The sequence below is a fragment of the Lucilia cuprina genome, chromosome 4 (genome assembly GCF_022045245.1).
Source record: "Lucilia cuprina isolate Lc7/37 chromosome 4, ASM2204524v1, whole genome shotgun sequence".
In the NCBI taxonomy this organism is placed as follows: Eukaryota; Metazoa; Arthropoda; class Insecta; order Diptera; family Calliphoridae; genus Lucilia; species Lucilia cuprina.
This window is the reverse complement of record NC_060952.1, coordinates 43636354-43654036: the sequence shown is the minus strand read 5'-3', so window position 1 is coordinate 43654036 and position 17683 is coordinate 43636354. Positions and strand designations below refer to the sequence as shown.

Genomic DNA, 17683 nt, shown 5'->3' with positions numbered 1-17683 from the left:
TTTTTCGCAGGAAGTAATTTTAATGTTCTTTTTTTGGAAGTTAATAGGAACTGAAATTGTGGTATTATAGAATACAATTAATTTGACTTCATCAATATTAACATAAATAAATAAATTGCACGCATTTGTCAATTAAATCCAAAATAAAATTGGTTTTAATAAAAAAAATTTCAGTACAAAAAATATATCTTCAATTAAAACAAGTAAGAGTGCTATATTCGGCTGTGCCGAATCTTATATACCCTTCACCATAGTGTATTTTAAACATAATTGATCTTACAGTCTTGTTAATAAAAACATGGTGAGGTAAGGTCCCGTACCATATACAATTATTGCTGTACCCTATACAATTATTACCAACTCATTTCCAACGCTTAGTCCTACAGTCACTCCTCTACCGACAACGTTATCCAAAAGCTTAAGGCAATGATATCCTGCTAGGCAGTGTCAAAAACTTTCTCGTTATCAAGACTCACCGTTATCTTTTGATAAAGACCAGTACGACATAATAAGGTGCAAAGGACTTCAGTGCGTGAGAGTGCAGTGAAACTAATAATTTTTGTGAAATTGGTGATTTATTTGATTTAGTTTTAACATTAGCAGACATGCTAGGCAGTGTCAAAAGCTTTCTCGTTGTCAAAACTCACCTCTATCCGATTAGTACATAATAAGGTGCAAAGGACTTCAGTGCGTGAGAGTGTACTGAGACTAAATATTTGTGATGAATTTGGTTCATTTATTTTGGTTAATTTTAAATAAGCAGACAATTAGATGGACGGACAAAGCGAAATTGACTCAGAATTTGAAAGGGACTCGGAATATATGAATACACTTTGTTTGATCACAAATTAATATTTATTGCTACAACGCATGGAATAAAAGCTTATTTATTATACCAACGATCAATGTTTTATCAGGATGTTAAACTAAACCCGCATATCGTCGACCTTGCAGCATCTGTAGCGTGCATTTTTACCTGTGGGTATCATCGGAGCCTTACTAGAAAAAATTTGTAATCTGTCTTACTATTTAGACTTCATTGATTTCAATGAATTAATTATTACCATACACTAATTTCGTGGATAGAGTGTATAGGGTTTGTGCTGATGTTTGTAATGTACAACAAGTAAGAGTGCTATATTCGGCTGTGCCGAATCTTATATACCCTTCACCATAGTGTATTTTAAACATAATTGATCTTACAGTCTTGTTAATAAAAACATTAAAAAAATTTGAGTCGATTTAAGCCGAATGTTTTGGCGGCTGCTCAAGCAACTAAATATAGTTCGGCGGCGGCTAAGCTCCGACTAGAAGCCGGTCGACTTCGACCTCTGATTCATTGCTGGTAAACATTGACGAGACGTAGATTTTGTTTTTGTTTATCGTAAAAAATATGTTTTCAAAAGCACTTGGGAAAAATTTGTGTTAGTTTTAAATTTCAAACTTACATTTTTCGCATAAAAATTATTGTACAATAACTCACAATCTACTCTCATATAATTGAAAAATTTTAAATACTTTTTTCTATTCATTAAAAAATATATTTGCAATACAAAAGGGAATATTATTTTATTTTAACAAAAAATGCAAATCATATTTTTTTGCTGTGTATTTTTTGTATGTTTGGATTCCAAACAAAACAAAAATTTAAACTGTTCAGCCTAAGAATTGACAACAATAAACCCAAAATATTTTGGGTAACATCATTTTACAGCGAATATTTTGAGGGGGGTAACTCAAGCCCCATTTTTTATGAGTAGGTTTATGTATGTAAATTTGCTTTTCAGTCTTTACATATAGATCTTATAATCAAACTACAGGTCGCAATTTTGCAATTTTGTACATGATCCTCTATTGGTCCATTATTTCAACTAGGCCCCTTACAACTGAATATAGCTTTTGATATAATAACTATCAGCACGACTTAGTTTTATACAATCTTGATGATATTAATGAATTTTGTAAAACAAAAATATATACTATTTTAATATATTTTTTTCTGAGAAATGGAATACAAATCAAAAATATTTTTTATACATATTTTTATATAAATAATAACAAATACTATCTCTAATATGATTGCGAAAATTTTGAAAAATGCTTACAGCTTTGAATCTACGTTTACTTCAAATTTTTAAAATAAAGTATTTATGTGTTAAGAGACCATTCATTGCAATTTTAGTTGCCCTAAGCTATATTTTCGACAAATTGTAATCATCACCATCACCAAAAAATAGGATATTAAAAAAAACAAAAAAGACAAAATATTTTAAAGAAAACTTGAATTCAGCAGGGATGTCAACAAAAACTTATTCGAAATAAAAAGAAACAATAAATAAAATACGAAAATAGCAAAAACTAAGTGTTTACAAAACAATTTGTTTTACTTAAAGATTTTAAGTAAACAATGACTATGAGTTGTTGCAAGTTGAACAAGATGAATGGACTTTTAAGTTAAACAAATTGTTAACAATACAAAACAATTATTAAATATTTAACAGACTAGTTGAACGCAGCACACAACTGGAATGAAAGAGTAAATTCATCTTTATGACACAAACAAAAACTAATAACTAAGAAGTATAAAATAAGTTAAAAATTTCATTAAAAGAAAAGCATAAATATTTAAATGTACATATTTTGAATTTAAAATTTAAATTCTTTTTTGAAGAGAATATTAGCATAATCTTAAACAAAATGGTTAAGAAAGAGATTATCATCTGAATGAGTTGTCAGTATGGATTTGAAACCAACACTTTATATAATACTTATTAGATATTCTTGAATTCTTTTACATGATATTGTTGTCTAGTTTTTCTTTGTTTGCAAATATTACAGCTTCCAAATGTTGTTCATTAAATTACAATTTCCAGCAACAAAAACTATTGTTCATTCATTTTGTGGCATTCTAAGTACGAGAAGGATAACAAGTAGAATTGTTTTTAAAGGCATTAACGAAATATAAAATACCCTTCTTTTGTTTTAAATTATAAAATTAGGATACCCCTAGCCAGAAGTCAAATTGATTAAAAAATAAACGTTTTTTCTTAATATCGTTTCATTATACATACTATTGTATATATGTTTTTTTAAACTACTGATCTTCAAATTAAATTCATTTGACTTCTATGCTTTGTCTTATGATGAACCTACCACATGACACCTTTTACAATAGAGTACCAAGTAACACATCTAACATGTTGCATTGCCCGAACAGACATACATACGTACAACATAATGTTAAAAAAGATTTCGAATTTAAGTTCAACATTTATTTGAGTTGATATTTGTGTTAGAAACTTGGCATTGCTCATGTAATGCAATATTTGCCATAAGAATTTCAATTCTTTTTTGTTGGTCTTGTATAAAAATAACAGATGAGATGAATTCTTGTAAATAAAGTCCTTCATACCACAACACAATGGCTTGTAATGTACAGGTTTCTTATTATCTCCATCAAACTTTGTACCAAAACATTTTAATTGATAATATTTTTTATAAAGAACATGCAACTTTTTCCAACTAATCAAGGAAAAGCTAAGTGGTCTTTAGAAAAATATATTGATATTTTAGAAATAAAATTTTCTAGAGAAAACTAGTCTTTTAGAAAACCTTTTTGTAGGGAAAAAATGTTTACATATTAACATAAGAAAACTTCTATCAATTTTCTATATAAAATTTTATACTTAGGCAACATTTTCTACAAGTTTTCCAGACGAGATTTTTAACAATTTTCTTTAAGTTTTCAGCAATATTCTTAGAGAAAAATTTATACAGAAAGCTTTTAAAAACGTATATATTTTCAGTATAAATTATGGAAAACTTTTTATGCGTCCATAAAATTCTTCGACATAACATTTCAATCGAAAATAAAAACAAAACAATTTTTCAATTTTTTACCAGTAATACTCTACATTTTAATAAAAAAAACACCCATAGTGCACTCAAATCAACCCAACAGGAAAAATTTAAAACGCAAAAAAAAAAAAACTATATTGTAGTAGGAATTCGTAATGAATACAACGTGATGTGTAACATGTGGCAAGTAACAGTGTTCATTTTACTCAATGCCTTTTATTTGACTACTTCTTTTCAATTGAAAATTTTGTTTCTAGTATGTTTTTTATTCGTTCTTCTTTTTCAAAGAACGTGGCAACTGTAGTAAATATTTTCTAGATTTAAAGCGTTTTACATGCAATTGACGTTTCTGTATAAAAACATGTTGAATTCATCTTTATTTTTTTTTAAACAAACTCCGTATAAAGAAAACAACTTTTAGCAGAATATTACAAATAAACTTAGTAGAAAATTGCGTATGTTAGCATTTAGAGTTGTTGTAAATAAAATGATTTAAAAATCAAATGCTTAAATTACAAAAAGAAATAAATTCTAAATAGCAACCAAATTGCAAACATTTTTTATATCATGAATTACACTTGTTTTTGTATAAATAAACAAGGAAGTTAAGCTTATATAATGCAGCATGTTGCATGTACTTAATACAAGTGCATGATAAACGAAGAAAGTTAAGTTCTTGTTTCTAACAGTTTTTCAATTATGCCATGAACACTTTGTGTTTATATTTCTAAGTTTCAATTGCCTACTCATAGCATTTCTATATATTTTTTTTTGTTTAAATTTACGGATCACTCTAATGAACTTTTATTTTTTTACATTGAAAAATTACTCACTGTGGTAAAATTGAACATTTAGATCATTGTGTAAATAATAATTTCAATATTTTCTTTTTTTGTGTATTTATATGATCGAAATCAAAGAATTTGTAACCTTAAGTCCCGTTAACTCCACCTCCGGTTACCGCTTAACACATTATATGTCCAATTGTGACAATAAGGCGATATTTTTTGTAAATGCTGAACGCATTGTTAAAGGTCGAGTATTTTTTAACCTTGTGTGTAATCGATTAATTTGATTGTTATCACCTTCCTAATTGATTTTTAAAAAATTCTCTAGCAATCAGTCTAATTCATTTGATTAATAAATTAAGAGAAATTCAATTTTATATATATTAAATTTTTAATTTATACAGTTAATGAATTCATAAATAAATCTTGTCTCAATTATTGACATTAATTGTTCTAATTAATTCTCTACATATTTGGAAAAAAAATATTTTTTTTTGCTTATTTGGTAATTGATATCATCATTTTAGTTATAGGTGCAAACTTGCTTGATACAATTATTTTGATAATTGAAACTTATTTTCAGTTTTTTCTGAGTAGAAGAATTTTTGAAATATTAGCTGATAAATCTGAATTTTTTAAAACCAACCGAAAAATCTACTCCCAAACCTGGCGATAGGAAATAAGAGAAGAATGCAAGCTACTATTTCCGCCGCTGGTGGCAAAAGGAAACTTCAGAAATGTTCGCACCACATTAAAAAACCTGCTGTTGCTACTAAAAATATATAGCTTTTCTAAATTTGTAAGATCTGTACCAATATGTATGTAACAGAAAATAGTCTATAGAACGTTATATTTAAAATATGTGTAGTAGTTTGCATTTAAAATTAATTCAAAAATAATTACATCTGCTAGGAAATAATAATTTTTTTAAACAAATATGGAACAATACGTGACTTCTATTAGTTCCTGATGTTGATAGTTTAAGTCACCAAAACCGAATTGTTTTTTTTAAACAACTACTCATTAAATGACTTCAATCGATTATTCGGTAGTAACAACTAACCTGTGTTCTAAAAACATAATTTAAAAATGAAATATTCAGTAATTGCAACCAGTTCATGTGTTAGTGAGTGTAACAGATCAAATTCGATTGGAAACAAATTCGGTTGTGATAACGAAAATGTTATCTCTGTGTAGTTTTGAGATTCAAACAGTCACTTTAAAAAAGTATTTTCTTTACTTTAATATCCTCCATTCTATAAATTTTAATTAAAGGAGGATTTCATTGCGGGCTAGATTAAATCAAAATATCCATTTAACATCAACTTTCGTGAGAATGGTTTATATATAAGTATGTTATTCTGTTTGAAATTTACACAATATAATTAAATAAATTTCGTCCGATTTTAAATATGATCAGTTCTCATTGGACCCTAACCCACATACAAACTCCCCTTCAGAAAATGACTTGAACTAATTAGTACACTAATTAGTTACACAATGAACTTTTTATGTAGACATAAATTTTTCTACCAAAATTTATAAGGATAGGCCCATATTTACCCTTACCCTCATTTGCGAAAATATCGGTCTGCGTTTTCGTTTAGCTCCCATGCAAGTGTTATAAAATTGTTTAATTAATCGTATAATCAAAATATTTTATAAATATAAAATTTTATATTTATAGAATTTTTAATGAAGTGAATTAAACTGTTTCGTAAATAATTTATTATAAAAATCAATTAAGTGTATGATTTAAAGAACCAATTTTGTAATCAATTACTCACAATGTTTAAAGAAGAAAATATCACTTTTTTGTACATTTGAACATACATATTTAGTGAAATTGTCAAGAAACTTGAATATTATATTTTATTTATTATTTAAGAATTATAAATATTCCTAGTATAAAAAAGCGAAAAAATTGTTTCAATCTATTAAAAATATAATCAAATTTATACACTTACTTTTTTAACAACAAGATAATTTTATTAAATTTAAAACAAAAGTAAAACCTGTTATCTGAAAATAAGCCTATTTTAATAAAAATTAATTAAAATTAAGAATACTAATAATTTTTTGGTGTATACCATTTTTTGGTATTGAATTAACCAATTTTGATTATTGCCCTTATGTGCTTATTGTGTACCTTTCGAAGAAAACTGGTCAAATCAACAATGCTACTATTACTGCAGCTTTGACCAGACAATGACGATGCTAATATTTCTACTTTTTAATAGGTAATGTATCTGCTTGTTTCTATCTAGTCATGCTTCCTATTGCTATGGTTATGGTAGACGTTTGTTTTGGGATATTAAGGTAGTTCATAGAGCGACCATGCCCTATGTATTCAAAGCGGCAAATTGTTCATTTTATTTTTTTACGTTCTATACCAATGAACATAAATTTAAATAATATCTAATACAAAGAGTAGTTTAACAATTGTAGCATTTAGCACTACAGGACTATAACATCTCTATTTTATGTCAAATAAACTGTATATGAAATCTAAAATTACAATGGAACAGGAAACTTACCACATATAAAATAGTGCATTCACAAAAGTATGTATATATAAATAAAATCATAGTCATCAAATATCAAATGTAACGGTAGCCAAAATACTTTATATACATACATATACTTCTACTCACGTACATCTATTAATAAAAGGAAGTATGTATGTATGTAAGTGTGTAAATTCTCGTATCTATTTATATATACATATATAGGTTTATGTCAAGGTATGATGGTGGTTGTTGATGTCATGAATGGACAATTTAATATTATGTACACGTAATGTACGAGTATTTTATATTTAGTTTCTTAAAGTATCAAACATTGAATAATTTGTAGTTATCAGGGATGTGAATTGAAAATAGGTTAAAACTTTTAAAAAAATCTTATAACTTTATACTAAAAGTTAAGAAGTTTTAAAAAAAATATATAGTATTTTCTTTTACATTTTTCTTATGTAATCCAATTTTAAACAATTCAGTATTTATCTGAGTTGAATATCAAAATCAGATAAATATTCTGAGTGAAGCAAAAAATTTAAACTAAACCGAAAAAATTATTGATTGTTTATTTTCAATTAACTTGCTATTATTCTTCTCTAATTTTTATTTAAAAAATTTTCTATTTGTCTTAATTATTGTTTTAAACCAAAGTTTAAAAATTTTATAAAATTTAAAATTGAATAAATTTATTTTTTTTTTAGCTGAAAAACATTTAACATCACACATTGTTATTTATTTTGGTATTCTCTTAATCAAGACTACTTCAACTTTCATGACTATTTTTAAATATTTAACGATAAGTAATCCTTTTAAGTTGAGAGCAATTTAATAATTCCAGCAAAAAATGACTTCCAAAGCACATCTGAAGTCGTTCTCTGGAAGTAATTATTATGTTCTTTTTTTAATTATTAGGAAGTGAAATTGTAGTATTATAGATTACAACTAATTTGACGCAAATAATATTAACATAAATTACACGCATTTATCAATTCACTCCAAAATAAAATTGGTTTAATTAAAAAAATTTCAGTACAAAAAATATACCTTAAATAAAAAAAAAAATATTTTTGTTTCTTTGGAAATCAATAAACATCACTTTCACAGAAGGTAAAAAAATCTCTTAGTACTACTTTTGAAGTGGTGACAAATGTTATTCTTTGGATGTACTTCGTTTTATTTTTGTTGGGATGTTTTAGATTGTTTCAATCATCAACCTAATATATTTTTAGTACATTTTTAACCAAACTGAAACCATTTGAAATTGAAATAATTAATTTGATGAGTAAATTTATTGATCAATTTTAAATTTTAGTTGAACTATTAATGTTAATTGTTTTAATTATTTCTTTAATCAAACATTTTCAGTTTTTCGGTATATAAAATCGATTTAAAATTTTAACTCTTGAATTTAATTTCGGTTTTAGTAAAGTATTTGCTTCTCCTACCTTAAGACATGAATGTTTTAATTAAGAATATATTATTTTAAGAAAATTAGTTTAATAATAATGAATCATTTAAATATATAATTTTAAGGAATGAACAAAGCATTAAATATTTGGTGTTGGCTTCATCTGAAATTATGTATCTATTAACCAATAATGCTCTATATTTCTACATGAAAAAATTGTGTTAAAACTAAAAATACTTTTTAATCATCAAAGTAATTAAATCAAGCAAGTTTTGCGCCTATCACTACTTGATTATATCAATTTCCAAATTTATTAAAAAAAAAAATAAAAAATCTTTTTTTTTAATTAACGAATTATTCAGAACAATTAATATCTAAATTTTGGTTCACAAAATGATTTCTAGTTCGTTGGGCATAATTTTAAGCTTATAAATAAAAATATAAAAAATAGTTTAAAGATCGGTAAATTTCAGTTTTATATATTATTTTGCCATTTATACGTCGAAATAATAGGCCAGAAATACACGTACAATAATTTTAATTATTTTTTAAACGATAAAATGTTTGAGATAAAATAAAATAAATGGTCCTTGGGACACCCATAGATACATATTACAGTAAACGTCCACTAGTACGAATTATATAGTGTCAGGCCCTTTCGTAGTACCGAAAAATTCGTATTATTGAACAACACATTTTGTATGTTTAAATTCAAATAATACACATACAATTTTGGATTTTATTTATTTTTGTGTTATTTTTCATGAAAAATTACATAACAAAACAAAATATAATAAATGTGTATTATTTCAATAAATTTCTTGCAGATAAACAGGATTAGAAGGGACATATTTACGTATACGAATTGTTAATTTTGAAAGTATCGTGAGTCCAATGGTTGAAATGAGATATAGAAGGTTTTAAATTTTAATGTTTTTTAAAATATGTTTGACAAAGACAATTTGCATGGGTCATCGAAAATCCAAGAAAAGAAATAAATAACACTAAATAACTGTTGATTTGTAAATATAAATGCAGTAAATTGTGTGTATATGACTTTTAAAAACACGAAACACTTGTAATAAATACAAAAAAAAAAAAAAAACTTCAAATTACTGAACTAAAGGTGAATAATACCGAATTAATAAAATAAAAACATAATAAAAACTTCATTCATACGTAAATAAAATCAAAATTCTAATAAAAATGCGTTATTCGTACTATCAAACAGAAAAATTGTGACTTTATTCGTACTATAGAGTATACAATGCAATAATTTTGCCATTCGTAATAAAGAGGGTACGTACTATTGGACGTCCACTGTAATTGATATTGGTTTGTTTGTTTATCTTTGTGTAGAGTGAATGTTATATCCAGGGTTATTAGATTCATGACTAAGTTTTTAATAAAAGAACATTTTAAAAATAAATTATATATTATGTTTTCTTTTGTAAATACAATAGAACATTTAACTTAATTATGAGCCCAAAGGCCATATTCGGGATGTACGTTTGTAAGGATGCTTGGCAAAATAATAGACCGATTTTATCCATTTTATAGGCTTCATCCTTGAGCAAGAAAAGCGTGTCTGCCAAAACTCATCTAATTATCTTGAAAATTGCCGCCTGTACCTTGCACACAAGGTTTACATGGACTACCAGCAAGCCAGACGGACGAACATAGCTTAATAGACTCAGATCAAGCAGATTGGTATACTTTCTTGACACCTTTTATCAAGTATAAAATATTTTGGAATGATGTAAACTTATTACTTATAACTAAAATTTTTCTTTTAATTCTAATTGTCCTTCTCTGATATATGTACATATGTATTCCATTGGATTTTAGCTAACAAATGTAGTGACAGTGAACAACAATGAGGGAGATGATGATGATGGTGTGATGTATTCATGTACAGGGTATTTTACATCTACAATTCAACTAAAACCGACCAACTTTTCATTAAGTTTATGAATAATTCATACAATTCATTTCGATTATTTGCTTGATAAATAGAAAAAGAAGCGCAAGAAGAAATAAGTGTAAAAGAAAATTTTCACTTCCCCTCCTCCACTAAAACCACATTTTCGTTTATAGCTAAAATGTATATAACAAATTAAGTTTTCCTTTTTATACATTATTTCATTCTTAGTGTATTTAAAGTTTTTATATTTCGTCCTCGATTTTAGCAGGAAAAAAAGAGAAAAGTAAAAAAAAAAACACAAAACTTTATTACCGCACAAATGAATTTGTGATGTTGTAAAATGTTTTTCTTCTCGCTATAAAATAACAAATAATTTTCAACAGACTTTTTTTATTGAATGCTTCGTCAAGATAAGAAATTTATATAAAAATTTTTCTCAAATTAATTTGTATAAAATTTACTTAAGTATTAAAGTATGAAGTGAATTGCTAGAAAATATATAGTTTTTACTGTAGTCAATTTAAAATGGTAAGAGTATTCATTTAACATAAAATGTATTTAAAATAAGTACTGGATTTAAATAATATAGAATAGAAAATATATAGGATTTTGAAACAAACAACTATATTGTACAATTATAAAGGTTTTAATTTAAGTTAATTTCAGTATTAAAATGATATTCCAGATTAATATTTTGAAAAGATTTAATTAAATATTTCCCACAAATATGTTTTATTCCCATAAAGAACTGCTTTTAAAACAAATCCGATATATTTGCATGTATTTTTAGCTACAGATATATAAAATCTATTTTTCTTTATACATATAAAAATATACGTGTTAGGGTTAATTTTGATTTTTTTATGTCAAATGTAGATCTTTATTATATGTTTGGTTGATAGAAGGATGGATATCAAAGCCGAAAAATACACTTACGTCACTATAGGGACTGTTTTTTGGAAAACAATTTGCACTGAATGTATTACCTATCAATGTTAAGAAACTCACTTTTTTGGAAGTAGTTCCTAAGAATTTTCCAACTAGAGTTCGTAAGGAGTGTTATTTCCGGAATAATATTACTACCAATTTATTTGGATCTAACCTCGAGGAACACCTGACAGTGGCAAACAAAGTGCTCGAGAGTTATGTTACCATCCACATGCTCTAAATTAATCTAAATCCACACGTTTAATTTCCCGTAATCCTGTGCATTGCACTAACCTCAGTATTGGTCTTTTTAAAGAGATTTTTAATCTTGCTCTCATCAGGTTCACTCCAAAGATTTTTATACCCTACACCAAAAAATATTGGTCCTAGACCATCCTTAAAGTATACCAATCGCCTCAGAATCACTGAGTCGATTTAGCTATGTCTGTCTGTCTGTCTGTGTGTCCATGTAAACCTTGTGCGCACGCTACAGGTCGCAATTTTCAAGATAATTTGATGAAATTTGGCACATACTCTTTTTTTGGTTCAGGGACTATCGCTATTGAAAGTGGTTGAAATCGGTCCATTATTTCTCCTAGCCCCCATACAACCGTACCCCCCAAATCAGGCCTTAAGCTCATAAGTACGTTAAATGTTTTATAGTGTCAACGAAAATCAGCAAAAATTAGTTTTATAGATCAATAATTGACAATACTAATTTTTATTGTGATCGGGCCTCATTTGACCCTAGCCCCCATACAGACTCCCCTTCAGAAAATGACTTGATGGTCAAAATTACCTTATAATTACTTATAAAACGATTAAAATTTACATAAATGACTTTGTAGTAGACGTAAATTCATCTACCAAAATTTATAAGAATAGGCTCATATTTACCCCTTCTCCCCTATGAGCCCTCTTGTAGAAAATATCTTTTTTTGTCAACAATAAGTAAAAATATTCCACAATAAAACAAATTAAATGCTTTATTTAATAAAATTCAAAATTTTAACATACTGACTGGAGTAGGGTATCATATGGCAATGTCCGACTATAAATTCATACTTGTTTTTTTTTTTTTGATAAAGTTTCATGAAATTTACCCAATAATTTGTAATCAAAATCCTGTATTACACCCTGTATATGAATGTGAAACAAGAGTCCATTTGTAACAATTCTGCATTCTCTGTTTCAAAATTTTATTTTTCAATGAAAGCTGAAAATCTGTAAATTTTATCGATATCATTTATTTGATAAAAGTTTTGCAATAACAATTTTCCACTTCAAGGTCATAGTAATATCACACTAAATTTTTCCTTATTATATTTTTGTAACTTAAAGTATAAGGAAAAACAATCATAATCACTAAAATAACAAAATGTGAAAGATTTTAGAGTGATAAGACTATTTTATTGACATTTTCGGAATCAGAATGCACAATAATACTTGAATAAGTGAAAATTAATTAACAAGCTTTTTTATCATTGGCCCGTTTTATCGATGTATAATTTAATTATAAAAACTTAAAAAGCGTATAATATTAATCATTTATAAGTTAATGAAAGATTTTTAATTTATATGTCTGTTTATTTGCTTAAAATATTAAATTATTTAAAGGGAAAATTAATAATATAGATGACATTAGCATCAACTCACAAATTATGCTATTTGAGCAAAAAATTATTATTAAAAAGTGCAAAATTAATGATGTTTAAAATGTCGTTATTAATTATTAACAGATCAATTAATAGTTATTCATAATTAATAAATTTAACACATTGAACATTTTTTAAAAAGGCAACAAGTTGTATAATAATTTATTGATATAATTTAATTTAAAAATATCTCTATGAGTTTTTCAAGTGTGAATAGTTTGTTGATTATTCCAATTTTGCAAGTGTGTATTTTTGCAAGCTTCTATAGTCACTTAGTCAATATACATATTTCAATGAATAAATCCCACTGTGTAGTTAAGTGTTATTGAAATTAATTTATTTTTTTGAAATATCTGTATTTATTGGCATTCACATTGTATATTGCTTATTTTTTACATTTTTGTTTTAAGACAAATTTATTACTTCCCTTTGGAATTAAAAACAAATATAAAATACATATTTCTTATGATGTGCGTATGATTATTATTCAAATATTCGATAATAATTTATTACTTATACGCCTTATATTTGTATAAAGGGAATGTTCACATTTTATAGGCCCCATTTCATAAAATTGAGTAATATTTGTTTATATTTTCTAAATATGTTTTAAGGATGGTTTGCTTTATTTTTGGAAGCAATTTTGTTTTTTTTATGTTATATATTTATTTAAAAAATAAAGCAGCTATAAAACAAAATAATTATAATTTATTTCAGTTTAACTCAAATTTATTTTGCTAGAAGTAATACTAACAATATTTTGCCTAAAAAAACAAAACACAAAATTTGGCCTTTTGTATATTTTTTTAGACATCAAGGGTTTTGAGTAGATTAGGTAACATAATGAGAATTAGAATAACATAATGAGAATAATAAAAATATTGTAAATAACTATATACTCAAAACCCCAGCTTTTCCAATTCGGACCCTGGACGGACAAAGCTAGATCCACTTAAAATCTAAAATTAACCCTTTATGTTTTTTACTGATTATGAATTACCATATCTAAATACATGTTCTTGCAAAATTCTACAATTCCTGAATAAATATCAACGCCTCTGTCATTAAAATTCTTTTAGATTATGTTCGAAACATAGCTTAACTTTCAAAATTTTTTGTTAATTTTTTTTAATTATTAAAACTATGCTTGATAAATTTCATTCCAGAAACAGCAAAATTTTCTTCAGATACTCATTTCTTTATAAGGAAAGAAATCATGACAAATTTCAACCAATATTTTATATAAAATAATATTTCTTAATTGATTTTTATATTAATGCTATGAATTACTTTGAAGACTCTTAAAATTTAACGTCCTGTAGAGGTTACGTCCTATATCCAGACATGTAAAATATTTAAGACAAAACTGTCATTGAATTTTAAAATAAAAAATCGATTTAATGTTGTTATAGCATTCAAATTACAATGGGTCAAATTCTGTCACTTTTTTAATCTTTGTTCTATTGTTCTAAATAGTCTGAATTCTCTTGGAAAAACTAATAAAAAATATTCAAAAATGTTTGAAATTTGTAGCAAAGTTAATATTTTAAAACTTTTTTTTCCAATTTTTTGTTCAAAGGGAAGCTTAGGCAGATTTAGACAGCCTATTGGGATACAAGTGGGATATATAACAAAATAAATGTTTTTGCTAAAGATGTTAAATTTTTACTATATACACTTTTTTCATTCAATTTATAAATAGTTTTAAAAAAAGTATGCCAAGGTATGGTAAAATTTGTAGAGGCTACAACTTAAAAAATATAAGAGATAAATATCGCACTTTTAGAAAATAAAATAATCTGGGAAGGGAAACATAGAAAACATACCAGCTTAAAAAATGTACATATCAAAGGAAAAAAGAGATTTCACTCTTAAGTTTAACATGAAGGGCAACAAAACAAGGCAAATACTAACAGTTTGAAATAGCTAATAAGTGACACAGAAGAAAAGAAAAAATATTTTACAAAACAAAAAAACTTTTCATTGAGAACTGTAACTCAGAAAATTCTTGAACGATCTTGTTGACAAAATTGTGTCTAAAATATTATCCAATAGAACTATTACTATTGTAAGTCGTTTGTCTCTAAAAGTAGATACCGGTTTTAAAAAAGGTCACTTGATATTATGAAATCTCCCATATATGAATATTTGTAATCTTTGAAAAAAAAAAAACTTAAAAAATATTAAACAAATTTCCAATAAAAGTGTGTAACAAGAAAATCTATCCTTAATGAGACCAATGGGATTTGAAATTATAGTAGTTTTTTTGTCTACATTTATGTATTCCATAGAAAATGAGTGTTTTTTACACATTTTAAAACATTCTTATAAAGTTTTATTCACGAATATAATAAAAATTGCTACAGACTTAATATTAAGTATAAATATGATGGAAAGAAATTATGTATTAATTACTCAATAAAGTAGGGAATTAAATTTACGGCATTTTGGTTTAAGATTATTTTAATATTTTAGCATTATTACACTTTTTGCTAAAATTTTAATAACCGTTTAACAAACATACACTACGTATAACTGGTATTAGTTAAAAGTACGATAATAATTATTGCTCATACGCCTCAAGTAAATAATTGCTATTTGTCGTTTTTTTTCAAACTTCAACACTTACCTATTGGTTTAAAAGCAAGTAATCCTAACCATAAAATGATTATCCAAAATTGAGGCATCTTGTATTCAAATAGTTGTTGTCTGTGGTAATGGATCTCAAAATAATTTATATTTTTTAATCAAAATTTAATTTGAAAATTTTTTTTATTAAAAAACTGCGCAAATTTTAAACAATTTTACTAAATAAGGTATAAGGTATTATTATAATATGTTTTCATTTACAAATTTGCACTTTTATTAAAAATTTTATAAGGATTTTTTTGATTTACACTTAATATGTATGAGTAAGTAGTAATTCACAACATTTATTTTTAGATTTGATAATTTATATTTGTATCAGAATAATGTGATTGGTTTTATTTGTATTAAGAAAATCGGTGGTTGCTTATGAAACTTTTTAAGGACTTTTTTAGAGAAACTTTATTTTTACTTCGTTCTTTAGGGGATTTATTATTATTTTTGACAAAATTAAAAAGTTGTTAGTTGGAGGGGTTGTTTTGGGATTTGTGAAACAAATATGATTGTAAATTGGTTGTTTTGCAACTATTTTACATTTTGCATTTCTTTTTTAAATTTTTTGGCACAATTGCTTTATTTATTTTTTTTTAAATTATTACTTGACGTAGTTGATTTTGTGCCAATTTATTTGTTTTTATAATAATTTTGATTTTGCACAATTCTTTCTGTTTAAAATTTCAATTGTTTTATAAATTTATTTCTTTATATTTTCCGAGAATATTATTTTTAAATTTGTTTTATTAAATTTTTAAATTATTTAACAAAATTATAGAAAATTAAATTTCAATCATTGGGCATTCTAACACCAATAAATTGTTAACTGTTTCCGTTTCCTTGTTTTACACTTCCTTGAAATACTGTTAATTTCTGGTTTAGAAAACTTTAAGCACTTGTTTAATTTGTTTGAAAAAGATATTCAACATTGACAACACAAACAAATTTGCTTTAAAATCACTTTCTATTGACAACATTTATATAAAATCATTAATAACCAACTAACGCTGTTTTTTTATAAAATAATCCTTTGTGCTTTTATTTTGATATTTCTTTTGCGAATTTACTGCTGCACTGATATTAAGTTTTACAACAATATTTTTCTTTTTATTTTTTGAAACTAAACTTCAAATCACAAACTTGTGAGTGAAAGTGTGTTTTTGTTATTTTTTGTTTTTGAAAATGATGGTGAGTGGATATGTGTGGACCGCGTTGGTAGAATGTTTTGGTTGTAGTAGGTTCTGTTTTTAATTTTTTTTGTTCTATTTATTCTTCTTCTTTTTATTTACACGCGTGCACTTGTTGTGCCGTCTTAAGCGTTTATCCTAGACTGACGGGCATAAAACCAGTTTTTGGAAAGCTGACACAAGCTAAATATCACTCACCGACGAACAAGAGCTTAGCGAGTGAGTAAATGTTGCACAATGTGTGAGTGTATGCGTGGTATTTTAATGTTAAAATGAAAATTATTTTAACAAACCCCTACACATAGCGACAATAACTCACACACACACTAACAAAAATACCAACAACACCCACATGATTATTTCATAGTGTGTATGCTAGTATGTGCTAGTGTCTGCAATTCGTATACGGAACAGATGTTATTCGTATTATACTATAATACATTTAGTCCTTTACTTGTAAATACCCAGCCATTTGAGTTTTCTCTTGTTATACTCTCTTTGCTCTCTTTCCATTTTGGGACAAAATTCCAATGGAAGTCTTGTATCTAAATTCCCCTTTGGTAAAAGCTTTTTGTTTATAAGTTATAACAACAAAAATCCATTTGTTGCTTCAGTTTGTTTATGTATTTATTTTCAATGCCACTATTCTCTATGTTTGTGTTTCCTTATTTTTTTTTCTCTTTAAAAAACACACACATTCAAATAAAAGTTTTCTCAAATGGTATATAAAAGTAGGCACAATTGCACTTTTATAAAAATAACGATTTTATTAAAAAG

At 26.0% G+C, this 17683-nt stretch overlaps 1 protein-coding gene across 2 annotated transcripts in view; it reads right to left on the bottom strand.

Moving 5' to 3' along the window:
• Positions 1 to 16390, bottom strand: part of LOC111674613 — a 175622-nt gene extending 159232 nt beyond the window's left edge. The window contains exon 1 of one of the 2 annotated variants that reach the window (XM_023435270.2): positions 15709 to 16390. In XM_023435270.2, the coding sequence (XP_023291038.2) occupies positions 15709 to 15766 (58 nt within the window). In that variant the 5' untranslated portion in view covers positions 15767 to 16390. The remainder of the gene's footprint in view (positions 1 to 15708) is intronic. The other variant, XM_046949473.1, reaches the window with a different exon arrangement.
• Between the last annotated feature and the right edge of the window lie 1293 nt (positions 16391 to 17683).